Source organism: Podarcis vaucheri (assembly GCF_965113315.1).
Source record: "Podarcis vaucheri genome assembly, chromosome: 14".
Lineage (NCBI taxonomy): Eukaryota > Metazoa > Chordata > Lepidosauria > Squamata > Lacertidae > Podarcis > Podarcis vaucheri.
In genome coordinates, this window is record NC_138752.1 from 14,109,332 (window position 1) to 14,131,329 (window position 21,998).

General features: G+C 44.3%; 1 protein-coding gene across 3 annotated transcripts in view; it reads left to right on the top strand.

The window, feature by feature from the left end:
- Positions 1-21,408, top strand: part of SLC12A1 (solute carrier family 12 member 1) — an 84,584-nt gene extending 63,176 nt beyond the window's left edge. For all 3 annotated transcript variants that reach the window (XM_082198362.1, XM_082198363.1, XM_082198361.1), the window contains 9 exons: positions 3,386-3,492; positions 6,551-6,633; positions 10,959-11,102; positions 13,192-13,323; positions 13,538-13,649; positions 15,245-15,331; positions 17,228-17,363; positions 20,415-20,482; positions 20,889-21,408. In XM_082198362.1, the coding sequence (XP_082054488.1) occupies positions 3,386-3,492; positions 6,551-6,633; positions 10,959-11,102; positions 13,192-13,323; positions 13,538-13,649; positions 15,245-15,331; positions 17,228-17,363; positions 20,415-20,482; positions 20,889-21,024 (1,005 nt within the window). In that variant the 3' untranslated portion in view covers positions 21,025-21,408. The remainder of the gene's footprint in view (positions 1-3,385; positions 3,493-6,550; positions 6,634-10,958; positions 11,103-13,191; positions 13,324-13,537; positions 13,650-15,244; positions 15,332-17,227; positions 17,364-20,414; positions 20,483-20,888) is intronic.
- Positions 21,409-21,998: the final 590 nt, after the last annotated feature.

Sequence of the window (21,998 nt, forward strand, 5' to 3'; positions counted from 1 at the left end):
CCCTCCTAAAAGAATAAAGACACAACAGTCTTGTTCATAAGTAACAAAAAGTAGTTTTAGTCATGATCAGGCTGAGCACAGCATGATCCCTGAAGGCAGGCTTTAGGCTTAAAGTTGCAAATATGTACAAACAGGTTTACCCCATGCGGGAGATAACCTAGGGACTTCTGGCTGACAGCCAGCCGTGCAGTCCAGGTGAAGCAAGAAGCAGGCAGGACGAAAAAGAAGGGAGGTGGCTACATGATTTGGCCTTTTGCCAGGTCTGGAAAGGACACGCCTACCTACTAGTCACATGCAAAAGGAAGGATGCTCCAGACCAGGAGGAACAGGAAGTTTTGACTGGCTGGACCAAACATTCCCTTGCATGTCCACTCTAGCAAAACCAGGAATGTTGTATTTGACTGCTCCCAGTGGATTACATCCCACAAAAGTTAATAGCCTGCAATTTTGTTTAATTTTCCACTGGTTTGCTCCTCCACAGCCAGCACTGATATATTGTTTACTAGCCTCTTAACTACCTACCGTCAAGTAGACTTGTGGAGGAGAGATGGAGTCATTTGTTCCCCACACACTTTAAAAGATGACTTTAGAAGAATGTCATCTTCTCCTCCCCATTCCCTAGCTGCACTCCCATTGTTAAGGAAGACCCTTTCCTTCCTCTGCAGCTCGTGCAGACTCAGTGTTGACATCTGTCTGTCTCGAGAGACAATGGAAGAGTGTGCCATTGAGGATAAACTCTCCATTGGAGAGTCACAGCACCTGCTGTGGCTGTAGAGACCAATATGGGAAAGACATGTTTTATTGCAGATGGGGCAGATGATAGGGTTGCCATATCCCCCAAAGTGAAAATCCGATTCAGCAAAAAAAAATATCCACCCAGACACCATTTTTGCAGCCCAATTCATGGGAAAACCCAAACGTATGGCAGCCCTAGCAGATGATGGCATCTGGTTTCACTGTTACAGACGCACCATGGCATTCTTTCAGTCTGCACTCCCCCCGCCCCCAGCAGTCATTCTCCTCTGGTTACTGCTGTGGACACACAATCTGACTGTCTGTCTCCATGCACTGCAGACATCTGCAAGGGATTCCCACATGATGGGGTTAATGTTGCCAACCTTCGTGCCATGTTTGCAGACATCTTTATAATGCAGATTTGGTCTGCCAGTGGGCCTGGTGCCTGAAGCCAGCTCCCCATAAAGTACATCCTTGGAGATCATCTCCCGTTCTGTGTACATTGCCAAGCCACTGAAGACATCACTGAGACAGGAATGAGAACATGCTGGGAATACTGGCTTGGAAGAGCACGTATTTGTTTCAGGGATGTAACGATCTATCCTTCCTCTGTGAGCCCTCTTGCTCGCTTGCATGGAATTTCTGGCTACCTATAGCTACCAGGTGAGCTGTTAAATACACAGCAGCACCACAGGTGAAATCTAATAAATGAAATGATAATAACACTCATCTTCTTTGTCTCTGTATGGAACTGAATGTTACATTCAAATCAAATACCTTCAAATCAAATACCTTTATTGGCATCGCAATATAAAACGTTTCAAATCACTGGGATAATTAAAGGGACAAGGGTGAAGCTGTTGAGGGTTAAAGAGTCACACTGTGGTCGTGTGCACTTAGATATTCTGCTACGCTCAGTCTATTTCCCGAAGGGATAGTCCGTTGGGAACCCTTGGGTAAAATTGTGGCTAAAAAGGATGCTACCAGAGCAGTGGTATATTTATCCTGATCTGCCAGGAGAAACCTCATTTGGCTTCTTCTCGGAGTTGTGGGCCGGAGATCCAACATTTTGCTCAGCATCAGACGGTGAGGTCTACTGTGTAGAGAGCAATCTAAGAGAATGTGGTCCATTGAATCTGGTGCTTCCTGGTTGCAGGCACGCAAACAGGCTTGATATGGAGTATGTGAGAATCTGCCTTTAGTCACTGCAGAAGGGAAAGTATTTAATCTTGCGAGCATAAAAGCTCTTCAATGGGACGGGAGTAGTAAATTCTTTAGGTATTTGGCACAGGTTCCATAGGATGTTGTGACACCTAAGGAGAACTCTGGAGAACAAGATCTCAGAGTATGAGGTAGCAAGCACTGTCATGGTCATAGAGCCGCTGCTCGATTAATTGGAATATGTGACTTTCGTCACATGCTTCAAGGCTTTAGAGAGCAATGGCCAAACTATGGATTTTGTCATGAATTGCTCTATACCAGGGATGTCTACCTGGCCGACCGCGATCGACTGGTCGATCCCCCCAAAAAGGTCAACAATTTTGACTTCCTTCCCTAAAAAAAGCTAATCAACTATGACCTGACCCACGCCCCCAAAAAAGGGGTAGATCACTGCCAGTTTTTTACTCTGTGAGTAGATCGCAGTCTCTTGGGAGTTGGACGTGCCTGCTCTATACATCTGGATGATATGTGTTCTTCAAGCATAGAGGTTAAGAAGGAGTTAAATGTTGTTCTGTAGTGGACTTTCAGCCAGGCCTTGATTGTAGAGAGCCATGCTTTGGTTTCCATCAGATGTTGGCCAGTTTCAGCACATAAGGTTAAATAACTTATGCATTTAGGGGCATCAACATTTCCTGGAGCTCTCTGGCTTGCGCCTCCATTTAAATGGGTCCCAGCCATGCCCCCCCACGCCCCCAGCCAGCAGATTGGCTGGCTGGTTGCTGACGTGGCCAGGATCCTCCGGGCAATGCCAGCTCCCGAAGGAGAGTGGGTAGCCACATGGTCCACCGCAACTCCTCCCCCACGGTGAAGTGGAGTGGACTTGCAGACAATAACGCACAAATCCTGGCCCCCTAAATGTGCTCAGCTAGGTGTGAATTATTTCCTAGGATGCTAGGAATCCTGCCGCCTGATTCAGCAAGTTCAAAGTAAGTCCTGCTGTGTTCAATAGGACTTACAAGTAATTGTATTTAGGACTGCACCAGTAAATTAAATAAAAGGACCTGAATAAAAGGATCTAGTCTTAGATACTAGAACTCTTTACAGGAATCTCATGCCATGCTTTCATAAGGGGTGCTACTGCAAACCTGGTGCTATCATGTTAAAAATGAGCACATGAACAGTAACATGAAAACTCCGTTGATCTTAAATTATTAAATCGTTTTAATGAGCAGGCATCAGAAAAAAATGCAAATGTATGCTAATTTAGCAAAGCTACATTTCTGTCATCTAAAAACCATTTACAGCCGAGATGATTTAGAGCTAATCTTTATATGTGCTGCTTGGGTACAAGCATGAAGGACACTCACCAAATGTAATTTAATCTCAAATCCCTCCAGAACATTACTTCAGTTATCTTTTGCCATTATTTCTCATTTTGGATGAACCTTGCACATGCATCTTGTTAAACACTGCCTCTTAATATTACTAGGCATCCGGCTTGGGCAGGATGAGACCAAATACTTTGGTGCTTGGATTTAAAAAGGACTGGAAAGAAGCCACCGCAGTAGAAGTTGAAAATTACATGGGTGTCGTACAGTAAGTTGAAGAATTTAGCATGCTGCTTTGGGGCACAACTGGAACTGTTTGCCATCTCTCAATAATAGTGCAGTGTTTCTCAGACATGGGTCTGCAGCTGTTGTGGGACTCCAACTCCCATCATCCATAGCTTGCAGGACCAGTGGTCAGGGATGATGGGAGTTGTAGTCCCACAACAGCTAGAGACCCAAGATTGATGGTGTCACAACAAATAAAGACACCATCAAACTTGAGGATTCCAGTTTCAAACAGTGGACCACACAGTAAGTAGGGAGTAATCAAAACCCCGGCTGGGGAGTAGGGCGACAACAGACCACCGCTACATCTATAGTCCTTGTGCCTCATGTTGGCCAGGGCATAAGATGGTGGCAATGTTTTCAATTTTTGCTGCACCAGTTGGCACAGCTGAGGGACCTGAGAACCACCAGCCCTTGAGGGATCCATGAGGCATTGGGTCTGCTAGATCTGGTACCCAACCTCCAAATGCCCCATTTTGGGGCTTCCTGTTACTACTGGTAACAGCTTTCCCACCTGATCGGTCAAAACTAGGACCTCCAACATAGCAGAAAACCCCCTCCAACGTGAAGAAGAAGAAGAGGAGTTTGGATTTGATATCCCGCTTTTTCACTACCCGAAGGAGTCTCAAAGCAGCTAACATTCTCCTTTCCCTTCCTCCCCCACAACAAACACTCTGTGAGGTGAGTGGGGCTGAGAGACTTCAAAGAAGTGTGACTAGCCCAAGGTCACCCAGCAGCTGCATGTGGAGGAGCAGAGACACGAACCCGGTTCCCCAGATTACGAGTCCACCGCTCTTAACCACTACACCATACTGGCAGAAAACACAGATTATAACATAATGCCTCCCCACCCCCAGCCATCAACATGAGATGTTTAGGACCACAACCCCAAACCAGTTTCTCCTTCACATGCATATTGGTGTGCAGAGCGAAAGAGTCATCATGCTTGACATTAAAAGCATGTGTTTTGATGGCCACACTACAAATTTTAATCCTGTTTCAAAACTGTTTAACTGTCATGGCTCCCAGTACAAGAATCCTATAGACTGCAATTTCACCAATAGCATAGGACAGCCAGCCAAGAGTTATTGGCTACTTCACAAAATTACAATTCCTGAAGTTCTTGGAATTAACCGTGACCATTAAACTAGTTTCAAACTATTTTAAATTTGTTAACCTACACATGCCTTGAAATAGGAAGGTTTCTTTTATTCTGCCGTACATTCATTGACTTCATTGGCTTAATTTGAAATGTAAAATTTGGAAATTTAATAAAGGTTATTTTTTTTAAAAAAAAAGGAAAAGAAATAGGAAGGTTTCTCCGTGAAAGAGCCATATGGCTGAGAACAAAATAACTTGATTAGGCATTTATCTCAAGCAAAATCTACTTTGTGCTTCCCTCCACGGCTCAAGCTACAGGTTGCAGGGACTGCCAATATTCTTTCATCTGCATTTTGCTTCATTTGTTTTTTAACCCCAAACAACCTGGGCATACAGAGCCCAAGCAGACGAGTGGCAGGAACAGATAAACTGCATAATTTCTCCCCCTCCTGCTCTCCCCTCCCAAAAAAACCCCAACTGATGGAGCTTTTTTACTGGCAGGAAAATGCAGAGAAGATATTTCCACTTGTGGATTAAAAAAAAACCCATGGGAAACAGTGATTTTTAAGCAACATCTTCCTTCTGCATCTACTACAGTGGTACCTTGGTTCTCAAACTTAATCTGTTCCAGAGGTCCGTTCCAAAACCAAAGCGTTCCAAAACCAAGGCTTGCTTTCCCATAGAAAGTAATGCAAAACGGATTAATCCATTCCAGACTTTTTAAAGCCCTAAAACAGAATTTAACATGAATTTTACTATTTAACGAGACTATTGATCCATAAAATGAAAGCAATAATCAATGTACTGTACTATAAAATAAATAAGATAGTATTGTAGATGATAAAAATTAAAATTAATTTTTTTCTTACCTGCACTGATGATAGGCATTGTTTGGATGGGGGGGGGTATCCATTTCCACAGTCACACAATCAATCAACCAGTAACTGAACTGGGTTCCACGCAATCACAAAAACAAATTAACCAAAAAAGCCTCAAAAACAAAAATGCAAAATAAATAGCAAAAACAAAAGCACCAAAGTTAGCCCTTTCCAGAGGTTTGACTTCCAAAATGTTCGAAAACTAAGATTCAGCTTCTGATTGGTGCAGACAGCCCGGTAACAGCCGCACCAGACGTTCGGCTTCTGAAAAATGTTCAAAAACCGGAACACTTACCTCTGGGTTTTCGGTGTTTGAGAACCAAGGTGTTTGAGAACCAAAGTACTACTGTACTGTTATTTTTATTTCTTGCGCACCTGGAAATATACTTTGCCACTTCTGTGCCCTGTTCCTGATTTTTTTTTTTCCTGGTGTTACCACTGGAAACCAGCTCACACCCTTTGTGTTAACACACACTCGCAAAAGACCTGTGTAAGGTCTTGTAGATGTTTAAGCATAGTTCAGTTAAGGATAGAAGCAGGAATTATATAGGTGACTATGGCAGTGATTTTGGGAGCTGGAACTGATCAGAATCTTTTTTATATATTTTATTTTAGAATTTTTTTAGCATACAATATTATTTGCATTAATCCATAATGAATTCAATATCTTTATAGGGGTTCTTCCAACCCATGGACTTCCCGCCCACTCCTCTCCCTGGTTTCCAATAATTTTCTCTTCTCTTTTCTGTGACTAAATACTTTTATCCAATCTATTAGATCTCCTTTTTCAATACCCTTTATCAAATTATGTTACAAGTGCGAATCCAATGTTTGCAATGCTCCTTCATATATTCTATATATCAGAATCCAAAAAGCTGGGAAATCAAAGCACTGTTGATGGTTAAAGGAGAGAGTGGGGGGAGTATTCAAAATGGACTTTCTAACTTTAGAAATCCATTTGTTTCTCATACTGCTTATGAAAAATGTCCAAGTAAACTGTCACTATTCCAATGCTGTGTTAAAACAATTTATATGCATATATACATTTATATTTTGTTCCAGCGATGCATTTGACTTTGACTTTGGTGTGGTTGTTGCTCGAATAAGCCAAGGGTTTGACATATCGCAAGTCCTCCTGGTTCAAGGTATGTTGAGACTTAATGAACTTAACTTCACAAAATTCGTGCGCTAGAGGCATTATTCCTGTAAACAAGCACATTTCCTTAACAATTCCACTAGTTTCCGAATGCACCAGCTCAATTACTTTTATGGCATGGCCATTGATTTGGTTAATTATCTTCTCTGGAGATTGGGAACTCTTAAGATGTGTATAATTATTGGCAGATTTTATGCCCCATATTTGCGATAAAAGAAATCAAATGGAAATCTAGACATGAAAGTGGAGGAGTGGAAGATATTCAATGGGCTAGAAAGCTGTGCTGTCCCCGTAGAATTGTGAGAGAAAGGATTTGAGTAGATAACACTCAATCGGAGGGGAGGGGGGAATCTGGTCAGGATTCAACGCACCAGGTAATAATAGGTGAATACTCCCCAGGTGCACAGCAGTTTTCACTGTATGTTCAAAGCACTCCCCATTTAGAAAACAGAAGTTCCTGTGCTTGAGGAAATTCTCACATCAGAACTGGCAGGCTATCGTTCAGCCCTGACACTGAGGTCCAGCTCCAAGGGGCTTCTGGAGGTTCCCTCCCCACGAAAAGTGAGGTTACAGGGAACCAGGCAGAGGGCCTTCTCAGTGGTGGCACCCGCCCTGTGGAATGCCCTCCCATCAGACATCAGGGAAATAAACAACTATCTGATTTTTAGAAGACATCTGAAGGCAGCCCTGTTTAGGGAAGTTTTTAATGTTTGATGTTTTATCATGTTTTTAATATTCTGTTCAGAGCTGCTCAGAGTGGCTGGGGAAACCCAGCCAGATGAACAGGGTAAAGGTAAAGGTAAAGGGACCCTTGACCATTAGGTCCAGTCGCGGACAACTCTGGGGTTACGGCACTCATCTCGCTTTACTGGCTGAGGGAGCCAGCGTACAGCTTCCGGGTCATGTGGCCAGCATGACTAAGCCATTTCTGGCGAACCAGAACAGCACACGGAAACGCCGTTTTCCTTCCCGCCTATTTATCTACTTGCACTTTGACGTGCTTTCAAACTGCTAGGTTGGCAGGAGCAGGGACCGAGCAACAGGACCTCACACCGTCGCAGGGATTCGAACCACTGACCTTCTGATCGGCAAGCCCTAGGCTCTGTGGTTTAGACCACAGCACCACCCCGCACTGGTATTTACACCTGCAGGGTATAAATGAGATATTATATCATCATCATCACCACCACCAGCACTACCACCACCCTGGGATAAACCCACAGACAGCTGGGTAAGATCCCAGAAGTGGCCAGGAACAGTTAGTAGAAAGAGGAAACGAACATGCAAACATATCCCAATCCATGATCAAGACGCCTGGGATGAGAATGTTGGAAGGTGAAGGATAGAAGGGCAGCTTGGCAGAGGAATATAATCTGAGATCCAGATCCTGGTGAACAAGGACACAAAGTTACAAGGCTTTCAGCACCACGGACAGGTCGCTAGAGCTACCTACCCTAGTCTACTGGAGCTCCAGCTCCAAGTTCCTACATCGTTCTCAGCCCAGATTAATCCTCTCAAGCTACACTCCTTGCACCTGCCCCATAGACAAGCAAAGGGCTTTAAAGAGACAGTCCTTCAGCGCTCTGGTTTCCGTCACAGTGTTCTGTAGCGCCAGAAGCAGTTTAGTCTGCTGGCCACATGACCCAGAAAGCTGTCTGTGGACAAATGCCGGCTCCCTTAGCCTGAAAGCGAGATGAGCGCCGCAACCCCATAGTCGCCTTTGACTGGACTTAAATATACAGGGGTCTTTTACCTTTTTTAAAATCAGTTGGTCTTGCCTTTCATTCCAGAGGGTTTCCAGAAGGGAAAGATCCTCCCAAAAATATTAAGAGCAGGGCAGGGAAATATTAAGATGAGGGACCTGTGAAGCTCCAGGTGTGGCTGGACTGCAACTTCAGCCATCCCTGACCAATGGCCATGCAGGCAAAGGCTGAAGATAGTTTCAGTCTGCCAATATCTGGAGAGCAACGAGATTCCCATCGCTGATCTCCAAGAATTAGCTTGAAATCAATATTTGAGAGCAACGAGATTCCCATCGCTGATCTCCAAGAATTAGCTTGAAATCAATATTTGGTTGTAATCATAATGCAAAATTGCAACTCTCTGCTGCCACCTGCTGCCTCTCCTCATTTCTGTCCACAGTTTCTATCCTCAAATTGCTCAGAATCCACCCACAAATATTAATGGTCTAAGTGAAGTATTTAAGGTGGGTCTTACTCTGTACACACACAAACCTCTCTCTTATCAAACTGGAACAGAGGGACAAATACAGCTGATTTGTTTGCTGTGTTCTAGTATATAGAAAATAAAACCTTTTTTTCAGCCAAATAATCCCGTGATCTGCGTGGCTAGAATTCAGGACGGGACAATGTTCTATTTGTTGGCTTGTCTCCAGAAGAACTACCTGTTATAATCTCTTGCTTAAAAATAGTGAGGAAACTAGCTGATATGTTGTTTTTTTACTAATCTGAGATACATCCTAGAAGATTACAATGAAATAATAGCAGATATCAATTCTGTACCATTAGAGTAAAGCACTACAAATGCTAAGAAACTGAAATAAGAAAAAGAAAATAAGAGGAACTTATTATTATTATTATTATTATTATTATTATTATTATTATTATTAATTTATTTATTTATACCCCACCCATCTGGCTGGGTCCCCCCAGCCACTCTGGGCGGCTTCCAACAAAACACTAAAATACAATAACCTATTAAACATTAAAAGCTTCCCTAAACAGGGCTGCCTTCAGATGTCTTCTAAAAGTCAGATAGTTGCTTATTGCCTTAACATCTGGTGGAAGGGTGTTCCACAGGGCGGGTGCCACTACCAAGAAGGCCCTCTGCCTGGTTCCCTGTAACCTCACTTCTCACAGCGAGGGAACTGCCAGAAGGCCCTCGGCACTGGACCTCAGTGTCCGGGCAGAACGATGGAGGTGAGACGCTCCTTCAGGTATACTGGGCCGAGGCCGTTTAGGGCTTTAAAGGTCAGCACCAACACTTTGAATTGTGCTCGGAAACGTACTGAATCTTAAACAAAGAACTCCCAACATTCAGAACAGATCTAGAGTAAATTTATGTAGAAGATTGGAAATGGATTTAAAAAAATGGTCTGTTCACATTCAACTACAACATTTTTTTTTTAAAAAAGAACAGTCTGTACTTTACAAGTCTTTTAATTTTGATGAAATATGAAAGTGGTCATAATCATGCCAAAACCACATATTTACATGGGAATGTAATTTAAAGGAAATTATATTTCTGCCACTGTCCTTTCTGTGGAACTAGGTATACTTTCTGTATCACCTTATTAACAGCATTACTTTGCAAACAGCTCATTCCTGTATCTGTTTGTTCAGAAGTGATTCCCATGGAGCTCAGTGGGGTTTAGTTCCAAATAAGGGGGTATAGGATTGTATATAGGATTGTAGCCCAAATCTCTTTCCACTGTAATACAGATGGGAAGGCCTGGGGGAAATGGAAAAATTGGGGGGGGGACCCAGTGTCAAACTGTTTTGTGTGTTTTTTTAAATTTTTCTGGGAAAAAACAGCTTTGGAAAAACCGGGGGGGAATCTGTTTTTTTCCCATTTTTCCAGGGTTTTCCCAGGCCTTCCCGTCTCTGCACAGGAGTACTTGCCCAGAATGTAGTGAAACAAAACAGAGAAAGGAAATATTTGTGCTGGACATTGACCATGCTTTCAGTTTAAGTTTGCATACATTAGCATTATTAGCATATTGAGCTTAGAAGTCAACACAAGAAAGTCTGAAGAACATTTTTTTGGTTCCTGCGTAAGGATCTATTTTGGGATGCGGGTGGCGCTGTGGGTTAAACCGCAGAGCCTAGGGGTTGCCGATCAGAAGGTCGGCGGTTCAAATCCCCGCAACGGGGTGAGCTCCTGTTGTTCGGTCCCTGCTCCTGCCCACCTAGCAGTTTGAAAGCGTGTCAAGTGCAAGTAGATAAATAGGTACCGCTCCAGCGGGAAGGTAAACGGCATTTCCGTGTGCTGCTCTGGTTTGCCAGAAGCGGCTTAGTCATGCTGGCCACATGACCCGGAAGCTGTACGCCGGCTCCCTTGACCAGTAAAACGAGGTGAGCGCTGCAACCCCAGAGTCGTCGCGACTGGACCTAACGGTCAGGGGTCCCTTTACCTTTAAAGATCTATTTAATGCAAGGTAATTGTGGCCAATGAAAAGCAATTTCATTCACAGCACATTCACAGAGGTTCAAATGCCACAGATCTAACTGGATCTTATCTGTCTTTCTCAACTCACAAGCAATTGTTATTGCCAGTTTTGCATTCTTTTGACAGAGGAATTGAAAAAGCTGGAGCAGGAGAGGCAAGTTCTAGAGGCTACCATTAAGGACAGCGAATTTGAAGAAGGAAATGGCGGCATCCAGAGATACTTCAGAAGAGCCGCCAAGCTCAACATTACAAAGACTATACCCAAAAAAGGCAAGCCCTGAAGCTGAAAGATAAAATACATAATAGCTTATTGGTCACCAACTCGTTTTCCCGAAGAAGGGAACCCAAGGGTATCCATGTTAGCCTGTTGCAACAAAAACTGTCAAGTACCATACTTTTCCGTGTATAAGACACATCAAAGAGGGAGCAGGGATCTCTTCACCTGACGCGCATGACCTTTTCTGTTTTAATATCCTTCCGAACTTATGCTAGCAAGTTTTACATCCCCCTTTTAAACGCACAGTGGGTAGCTGGTTGCAGGCTTGTTTAAGCCTCTCACTATTAGCTTCCTGGTAAGTTCCCTTATATCCCCCTTAAAAGAATAAACACACCACAATCTTGTGTAAAGTATATAACAGACGTTTACTCACATTCAGTTCACAGTTGGATCCCTGAAGGCAGACTTAGTTACAAAGTACCGTATTTTTCGCTCTATAAGATGCACTTTTTCCCTCCTAAAAAGGGGGAATGTGTGTGCGTCTTATGGAGCGAATGCAGGCTGTGCAGCTATCCCAGAAGCCAGAACAGCAAGAGGGATTGCTGTGCAGCGATCCCTCTTGCTGTTCTGGCTTCTGGGATAGCCGCGCAAAGCCTCTTCAGGGCAGGGGAGCGTTCCTCCTGCTGCCCTGAAGACGCTTTGCATTGCTTTCACTGAAGCCAGAACAACAAGAGGGATCGCTACGCAGCGATCCCTCTTGCTGTTCTGGCTTCTGGGATTCAGAATTTTTTTTTTCTTGTTTTCCTCCTCCAAAAACTAGGTGAGTCTTATGGTCTGGTGCGTCTTATAGAGTGAAAAATATGGTATATACATGTGGATCTACTCCATATAGGGGTTAATCCCAGTGACTGCAGCCTGACAGTCACTGCAGTTCACACAACGAAAGGAAGATGGAAAAGAGAGAGGAGGGCTGCGTGTCTTGTGGGTTTGTTACCTGCCCAGGTAAGGTCACGCCCACCTCTAGTCACATGCAAGAAGAGGTATGTCCCCACCCAGGAAGTTCCGACTGGCCGGACCAAACATCCCCTTGCATGTCCACTCTAGGAAAACAAGGAATGTTGTATTTGACTGCTATCTGTGTATCACATCCCACACAAAGGCAGCTTGAAATTCAGTGTGGGTGAAGAACAAACTCACTGCATTGCAAGCCACTAATCTCACAGCCTTTTGAGCAACTGAATGACACTAACCAAACATAATTCAAAGTAGCAACAAGTTATTTAGAAACAAAAGAGGGTGGTTCTCACCCACAAAAGAGGGTGGGGCTGCCCTTGAGACTGACCCAGAAACTCCAGCAGGTACAGAATGCCGCAGCGAGACTCCTTACGGGGTCCTCGCTGTGAGAGCACATTCATCCGGTGCTATACCAGATGCACTAGCTCCCGGTGGGGTACAGGATCAGGTTGCTGGTTTTAACCTTTAAAGCCCTATACAGCCTAGGACCCTCGTACCTACGGGACCGCCTCTCCTGGTATGTCCCACAGAGGACCTTACGGTCTTCAAACAAAAACATCCTGAAGGTCCCAGGCCACAGAGAGGTTAGGCTGGCCTCAGCTAGAGCCAGGGCTTTTTCGGCTGTGGCTCCAATCTGGTGGAACTCTCTGTCACAAGAGACTAGGGCCCTGTGAGACTTGACATCTTTCCGCAGGGCCTGCAAGACAGAGCTGTTCCACCAGGCCTTTGGTCAGGGCGCAGCCTGACTCCCTCCTTTGGCAGTCTTCACAGAACTTTAGCCTAGTGGTTGCCATCATTTTGAGTTGAATTAATTTTATAATGAAATGATTTTAGAATGTTGTACTATTTTATTGTTGTTAGCCGCCCTGAGCCCGGCTTCGGCTGGGGAGGGCGGGATATAAATAAAAATTATGACTATTATTATTTATTATTATTATTATTTCGCTCTAGTAAATCCATGCTCCGTCCCCTGGGTTATGTAACTTAAATGTATGATCCATGAAGTGCTCAAAGGCTAAATAAGCATTTTCCATTGTACTTAACTGCCTTCCAAGTGCTAAGATGGTGTGTTGCGGAGCACTTTCGGTGATTGTGCAGAAAGGCTCTGAGTATGTCCTCTACTTTCAGAAAGCAGCATTAGCACAATCTCTTCGATGCATGTTGGGGAATTCAATCAGCGGTTGCTGGAAGCCAGCGCTCAGTTTAAAAAAAAGCAAGGGAAAGGTACCATTGACGTGTGGTGGCTGTTTGACGACGGAGGTAAGACGCTGAAAGGATGCCACAGTGATGGCATGGGGGAGACTGAATAGTCAAGGTAGGGTTTGCAAAATAAAAATAAACAACAACAAAAATAACCAATTATCTGAAAAATTTAAAAAACCGGGGAACACAATTTTAATATTTTATTATTTTTATTATTATGCGTTGTTCTAATTTTGGTATATATTTAATTTCATAAAATCTGTCTACGCAGGGTTAACACTCCTTATTCCCTACATGCTCACCCTCCGCAAAAAATGGAAAGATTGTAAATTAAGGATTTTTACTGGTGGAAAAGTCACTCGCCTGGAAGAGGAAAAGCTAATGTATGTATGCCTTTTATGTTCTGCTTAAGGTTTCCTTGCTTATAAAGATTATTTGTGCATGAGGCGAGGGGAAAGAGAGAGGGAAATTGCTGTTGATGACCTTGTATGATCAGTCCTAACTGCCTGTTACAGGGTCTTTTTAAGAATTACTGAGACGATATGTGGAGCTATCTGAAGTGCTATATAAATTCTATGTATTAGTAGTACAGTGGTACCTCGGGTTAAGTACTTAATTCGTTCCACAGGTCCGTTCTTAACCTGAAACTGTTCTTAACCTGAAGCACCACTTTAGCTAATGGGCCTCCTGCTGCCGCCGGAGCACGATTTCTGTTCTCATCCTGAAGCAAAGTTCTTAACCTGAAGCACTATTTATAGGTTAGTGGAGTCTGTAACCTGAAGCATATTTAACCTGAAGCGTATGTAACCTGAGGTACCACTGTAGTATTAAACCTCCTTTATCCTCTTACCTCATAGTTTGGAGATATTTTCAGTGTTACAAAACATGAAGAAGTGTGGTATCCAAAGAAGTGTGCATGCACGTGAAAGCTTATACAGTGGTACCTCAGGTTACATACGCTTCAGGTTACAGACGCTGCTAACCCAGAAATATTACCTCGGGTTAAGAACTTTGCTTCAGGATGAGAACAGAAATCGTGCAGCAGCGGCAGCAGGAGGCCCCATTAGCTAAAGTTGTGTTTCAGGTTAAGAACAGTTTCAGGTTAAGAACAGACCTCCAGAACGAATTAAGCTCTTAACCCGAGGTACCACTGAACCCAGAACAAACCTAGTTGGTCTCTAAGGTGCTACTGAACAATTTTTTAATTTTTTAATTTATTTCGACACAACATGCCCTCTGTCTGCTCTTTTTTTAGCGAAGCAGGGTCTGTTATGGTATCAGATTGGAAGAGGTCCGCATGTTGAAATTCCTGCATTTCAGCGGTTGGATTAGATGACCCCCAGGATACCTTCCAACTCTACTTTTCTGTGGTTCTTTGACTGTTACTTGGTCCAGAAAATAATGCAAGTGCTGCAGCCCATGTAAAGCCCACTGGTTTTACTTCCCACTGCTCTTGGTTTTCAGCTAAATCAACTAGCTCATCCATGCCATGTTCACCACATTCTATAACTGAGAAGTACCAATTACAGTGGTGCCTCGCAAGACGAAAAGAATCCGTTCTGTGATTCTCTTCGTCTAGCGGTTTTTTTCGTCTTGCGAAGCAAGCCCATTGACGGATTAGCGGATTAGCCCTATTAGCGCTATTCGAGGCTTTTAGAGGCTTTCAGCTGCTTATCTGCTGATCGGATCAGCTGATAAGCGGCTTAGTGGCTTAGAAAAGGGGGGGAGGGGGGAAAAACCAGCAGGAACTTGCAAGACATTGTCGTCTTATGAAGCAAGCCCATAGGAGATTCGTTTTGCGAAGCACCTCCAAAACGGAAAACTCTTTCGTCTAGCGAGTTTTTCGTCTTGCGAGGCATTCGTCTTGCGGGGCACCACTGTAATTCACTTTTACTATATTTTAACACTTTAACTAGTTATTTATTTATCAGCATTCTGAATCACAACGCTAAAAATACACCTCTCCTTTTGTTTTCAGGATGGCTTCGCTTTTAAGCAAGTTCAGAATAAAGTTTGCTGACATTCATATCATTGGTGATATCAATATGAAACCAAACAAAGAGAGGTAAGAACAAATTTTAATAATAATAATAATAATAATAATAATAATAATAATGCTGTAATCCTATAACATTTACCTGGGAGTAGGCTTCATTGAACTCAGTGTGGATTAGTTCTGAGTAGGGATGCGGGTGGTGCTGTGGGTTAAACCACAGAGCCTAGGGCTTGCCGATCTGAAGGTCAGCAGTTTGAATCCCCGCGATGGGATAAGCTCCCGTTACTTGGTCCCTGCTCCTGCCAACCTAGCAGTTCGAAAGCACGAAGTGCAAGTAGATAAATAGGAACCATTCCAGCGGGAAGGTAAACGACTGCTCTGTGCTGCTCTGGTTTGCCAGAAGTGGCTTAGTCATGCTGGCCACATGACCCAGAAGCTGTACGTCAGCTCCCTCGGCCAGTAAAGCGTGATGAGCGCCACAACCCCAGAGTCGTCTGCCACTGGACCTAATGGTCAGGGGTTCCTTTACCTTTAGGCGTGTATAAGATTGTACTGTAACTCAGAAATTGAAATAAGCAAAAATACAATTTTAGTAAATTTCTAAAAACAAAAGTACTTTTTGACCCAGCACTCCTAAGAGCAGAGTTGGAGAAGGCAGAGGATCAGGCAGAGCAGAGTGCTGGTGTTACACAAACGTTGTTCCAGCGGCTTTTCCAATCTCTTCCACTGGGGTTTTTGAGCTGGAACTGCCTTAAACGCATCCCAGCCTTAGTTGACTTCTATCAACTGCCTTCATCTGGAGGCCTCCTTGAGACAAAACCTTTATTCCCAAGCAGTCCTTGCCTATAGGCTGGCACTTGTCCAGGTTTCCATCTGGTAATTTGTGATACAGAATCTCTCTTGAGTTTGGGGCCCATTCTGCCTTGATCTCAGAGGCCAAACTCATCCTGCACATGAATGACCCCACTTCAGCCTTATCACAGATTTCTGGCTCCTCGCTCCCAGATGGAGCCTGACTCAGGACTTGGTGCAAGGCTGGGGCCTCCTGGTCATCATCTGGCAAGGACTCCACCAGTCAAGACATGACACTTGGTGCTGAAATAAGAAAAAGGGCCTTCTGTCCTGTCACATGCATTGGACGTTACAGTAATAGCAAACTACACCCATGTTCTGCTGCACTGGTCAGGGGCAGAGGGCTTGTTTGGGCTCTTCCATGGTACAAATCTGAGTGTAATGAAAATCTGACAAACTAATTTAACCAGAGACCATGGCAGGACACTAAGAATCAATACCTGTGGCATAATGACTTGTGACTTCACATGCCAGTTTCATATCTCTGAAAAGCTATTATTGACAAACTATAGTCGCAATTCAAGACAGAATTAGGTGCACATTGAAGTGTAGCCCAAATGCTGGATTGTGGCCCCCCCCCACACCTTTTTGTTGTTGTTGTTGCTTCCTCCACAGTTTTAGCAGGCATAGGCAAACTCCGGCCCTCCAGATGTTTGGGACTACAAGTCCCATCATCCCTGACCACTGGTCCTGTTAGCTAGGGATGATGGGAATTGTAGTCCCAAACATCTGGAGGACCGGAGTTTGCCTATGCCTGGTTTTAGTAATACAGCCAAACAACAGGAGTCAGAACAAGGAAAAGAGAAAACTCTTGTTTTCTTCTTGTGTACACAGAAATGAATGTAGTATACTTTGCTGCTATGTTTTATTTTACAGTTAAGATAGATAAAAAGCTTAGCAGTGACAAATGCAGACCTGTCTAGACAAGGTGTTTCCACAATGAAGCTGTTCATATATAACGGAGCATAAAATCTGATGCATGAAGTCTAAAGATTTTGAATGAAATTCAGCCACATTTCCAAAGCCAACAGAGTCTACCCCATTCTAAGGTATATCTGTGAAATAATGAGTTAGAGTCCCGCTGTGATGCCTCCTTTATAATTTCTGTTCCAGCTGGAAATTCTTTGAAGAGATGATTGAACCATACCGACTTCATGAAAGCTGCAAAGATTTAACAACTGCTGAGAAATTAAAGAGAGAGGCACCGTGGAAAATCACTGATGCAGAGCTGGAAGCAGTCAGGGAAAAGGTAAAGCGCAATACCTGCCATTACTTTTGACATTGTGGGATGGCTAGTCGGGAAGGAAAATCGTGCACAAACACTACCTGAGAACAATAAGGCAAATCTGGTAGGTCACAAAGGAAAAAGAGAACCTAGCTTCATTAGCTGTCAGGAAATTGGTGAGCATCTTATCAAATGGTGAAGTTTGACAGAAAACAGTATTTAATTTGAACCCCTTGTATAGAATTAAGGCAGATGCACTGCTACTAGTCAAAATATTGGATAATATTGTTTATTTATGGCATTAATCTGTCCAGAGGTGACTCAAGATGGCATGCAGGCTTTAAAGACACTGCTTCTAATGTTTCGGGATGGACTGGTTCCAATCGACAATAATAAACCACTAGACTAAGGGCATATGGGATGTGGGTGGCGGTGTGGGTTAAACCACAGAGCCTAGGACTTGCCGATCAGAAGGTCGGCGGTTCAAATCCCTACAACAGGGTGAGCTCCCGTTGCTCGGTCCCTGCTCCTGCCAACCTAGCAGTTCAAAAGCACGTCAAAGTGCAAGTAGATAAATAGGTACTGCTCCGGCGGGAAGGTAAACGGCATTTCCATGGGCTGCTCTGGTTTGCCAGAAGCTGCTTTGTCATGCTGGCCACATGACCCGGAAGCTGTACACCAGCTCCCTCGGCCAATAAAACGAGATGAGCGTCGCAACCTCAAAATCGGTCATGACTGGACCTAATGGTCAGGGGTCCCTTTACCTAAGGGCATATGCGCAGTGAAATATTTACCAGTTTTTACATGGCTCTGTGGTCTAAACCACTGAGCCTCTTGGGTTTGCCAATCAAAAGGTAGCGGTTCGAATCCCCGTGACAGGGTGAGCTCCTGTTGCTCGGTCCCTGCTCCTGCCAACCTAGCAGTTCAAAAGCACGTCAAAAGTGCAAGTAGATAAATAGGTAGCGCTGCGGCGGGAAGGTAAACGGCGTTTCCGTGCGGTCTGGTTTCCGTCACAGTGTTCTGTTGCGCCAGAAGGGGTTTAGTCCTGTTGGCCACATGACCCGGAAAGCTGTCTGTGGACAAACGCCAGCTCCCTTGGCCTGAAAGCGAGATGAGCACCGCAACCCCACAGTCACCTTTGACTGGACTTAACCATTCAGTGGTCCTTTACCTTTACCCAGCCTCTGCACTTGGCCTGTGGGACTCTCTGCAGGCCACCCACCTTTTCACAGACCACACCTTCCTTGAGTGCTTCTGCTGGGCTGGGGTGTGCCCATGATCTGTGATAATGCTTCTGGTTTTCCTCGAAGGAGGATGAAGAGATGGTGTGTGTGTGTGTGTGTGTGTGTGTGTGTGTGTGTGTGTGTGTGTGTAAAAACCTCTGCCTTTTGCATGGCTGGAATATTATCTACTAAACAATGACAAAGATATTGATTGCTCTGCTTGCTTTTACACGTAGCTCCACCTGCAGTGGCGTAGCGTGGGTTCTCAGCACCCGGGGCAAGGAAAGTAATTTGCGCCCCCTAACCCGTGGATTTTAGCACTCGAGTCTCTTCCGCGCCCCCCCCCAGATGTTGCGCCAGGTGCAGCAGGCCCCCTGCACCCCCCACGCTACGCCACTGCTCCCACCACAAGTCTTCAGGACAGCCATCCGAAGGCTGGCGCGGGGAGAAGGTCTCTCCGCCCCACCGCCAGGCTTCGGAGGAGCCTTCCGAAGGCTGGCACGGGGAGAATGTCTCTCCGCCCCACCGCCAGGCTTCGGAGCAGCCTTCCGAAGGCTGGCGCGGGGAGAAGGTCTCTCCGCCCCACCGCCAGGCTTCGGAGCAGCCTTCCGAAGGCTGGCGCGGGGAGAAGGTCTCTCCGCCCCACCGCCAGGCTTCGGAGCAGCCTTCCGAAGGCTGGCGCGGGGAGGAGGTCTCTCCGCCCCACCGCCAGGCTTCGGAGGAGGTCCGAGGACAGTGGGGTTCCTGCTTCCTCGAGGAGGGCCGGCCAAATGCGCCCCCCCAAATGTTGCGCCCGGTGCGGCAGGCACCCCTGGCACCCCCCACGCTACGCCACTGTCCACCTGTCACTGGTATAAGGGCCTGGGAGGTTGCCCATGCTGGAATGTGGGCTATTGGGCTAAGAAAGATCCCCTGTTCTGAAGAATCCCAGGAACTTCAATTTGGGGAGGGGGCTATGGGTTGTCTGCATCAAGTCCCTAACAGAAGAACGTTACTCCAAGGGTCCTTGGGAAGAGGGAGTGAGAATTCAGTTTAAGGACACCATCCTATCCACCCTTATGCTGGAAGTAAATTCCATTTAATATAGCGGGGCTTGCTTCTGAATAAACATGCACGGGGCTGCTCTGTAAGTTGCTGATATAGATATGCTGCAGCTATTGAATGTAACAAAATGGGAAGCAAAAAAGTAAAATTACTGGAAATGTTGAAGCCATGGAATAAAATCGCTTTTGCGGGCGGGGGTAAGAGGCAGAAATGTTTTCTTTTACTGGTGGGGGGGGGGAATTAAAAATGAAAAAAAAGCAAGCAATATCATTGCCCAGGCAAACTTAGTTAGGAAATATGCTGTGTCATCTTTGTAGGGAGCATTCTATAGAGAAAGTAGATTATATTCTATATTCCCTCCAAATAAGTAAAGGATTCTCTGCAAAAGGTGCCCGTGGAAACTGGGAAATTGTTGATCTGCAGTAGGATCATCAACCCGAAAACATGCAACAAACGAGTTTTAAGAGATTTAAAAATTAATCTCACTGTTTCATGTCTCTTAAGTAAAGCTATACTTTATAGCCATCAGTATTTCATTATGCAGCAGACTAAAAATAATTTTTGGTGCATATTAATATGCAATGACAATGGAATATGAAATGTTTCAGGGGTTTGTTTTTTTTAGGTTTTCCTCAAGCAATCATAAACTTAACGCTTCCCAATTTACAGCCCATATAATTTAGACCAAGTATGACTTACAGAAGTATGACCTGTGTGGATTTTTTATGATCACTAAACTCTGCTTTAAGTCATCTGTCAAGACCTCCAGCTTTTTTTATTGCAGTAAATTTTGTTTCTCTTTAAACAGAGCTACCGCCAGGTCCGTTTGAATGAACTCCTTCAGGAACATTCTAGAGCTGCTAATCTGATTGTTCTGTAAGTGACACAGATTTAATTTTGATTTGTTCAGAAAGCAAGGCAAACTTTACCAGGAAATTTCTAAGCAAGAACTCAAGGACAAAGTACAGTGGTTTAGTGGTTCACTGGTGTCTATAAGGCCCTGTATTTGAAGCTGTTAATGGGAAGGAAAGCAATGTACTGTACAGGCTTTTGTTGACTTTTTAGCTAAGATTTTTGTGCTATTATTTGATTGTTCTTTTTAAGTGTACTTTTTTAAATCTGAGCAAGAAAAGTGTGAAAAATGGCACCCCTTTAGTAATGACTGGTCATGACATTCAGGGATGGAAAAGGCTCAGATAGTGGCTCATATGTTATTTGGAGGGGAATATTATTGCATTACTGAAGAATATTACTAATACTTTCATCCTATTCCATTCAACAGGACTCTACCAGTAGCAAGAAAAGGAATTATATCTGATTACCTCTATATGGCTTGGTTAGAAATTCTCTCAAGGAACCTGCCTCCAGTTTTGCTCGTCCGAGGCAACCACAAAAACGTGCTAACGTTTTACTCTTAGCAAGCAAAACCTGGAATCAAATATATGCATTTTGTACATATCAGTGACACAAACGTATTTTTACAAACTCTGAAGAGCAACAGGGTCCCAGGATCTGACACTTTACAACATACACTTCAATGACTGAAAAAATCACTTGGATGTCACCATTTGACAGCAAAATCCAAATCATATATACAATTATAGATATACACTAAAAACCAATCTGAGTCTTCCTGTGCTCATGCTTACATAGCCAAAACTGCAATACCAACGCAGAAGAGGTCTCAGCAGACTTGCAGTAACCCCAAAGATTGTGGAATAACAACCAATTTGCAGGGAGAAAACTAAGGTGAAAAAAGGAATGCATAGAGCTTCTAACCTCACCTGTTTTTCGTGTAGTACAGTTGTTTTTCCATCAGTGGTAGGAGATTTGGGTGTGATCCTAGTCCTTTCCAACCAATATACAGTGGTGCCTCGCAAGACGAAATTAATTCGTTCCGCGAGTTTTGTCGCCTTGCGATTTTTTTCGTCTTGCGAAGCACGGTGTCGGGAAAGTTTTGGAAAAGCTTCAAAAATCACCAAAGTCTTCAAAAACCTCAAAAAAGGCTACCACACCGCGTTCTATGAGTTGCTCCTCGAAGTCAAGTCGCAACTGTATTAACGGTGTTAAGAGCCAGTGTGGTGTAGTGGTTAAGAGCGGTAGTCACGTAATCTGGGGAACCGGGTTCGCGTCTCCGCTCCTCCACATGCAGCTGTTGGGTGACCTTGGGCCAGTCACACTTCTTTGAAGTCTCTCAGCCCTACTCACCTCGCAGAGTGTTTGTTGTGGGGGAGGAAGGGAAAGGAGAATGTTAGCCGCTTTGAGACTCCTTAAAGGGAGTGAAAGGCGGGATATCAAATCCAAACTCTTCTTCTTCTTCTTCTTGTTAAGAAAAAGGAAACAAACTTGCAAGACGTTTCGTCTTGCGAAGCAAGCCCATAGGGAAAATCGT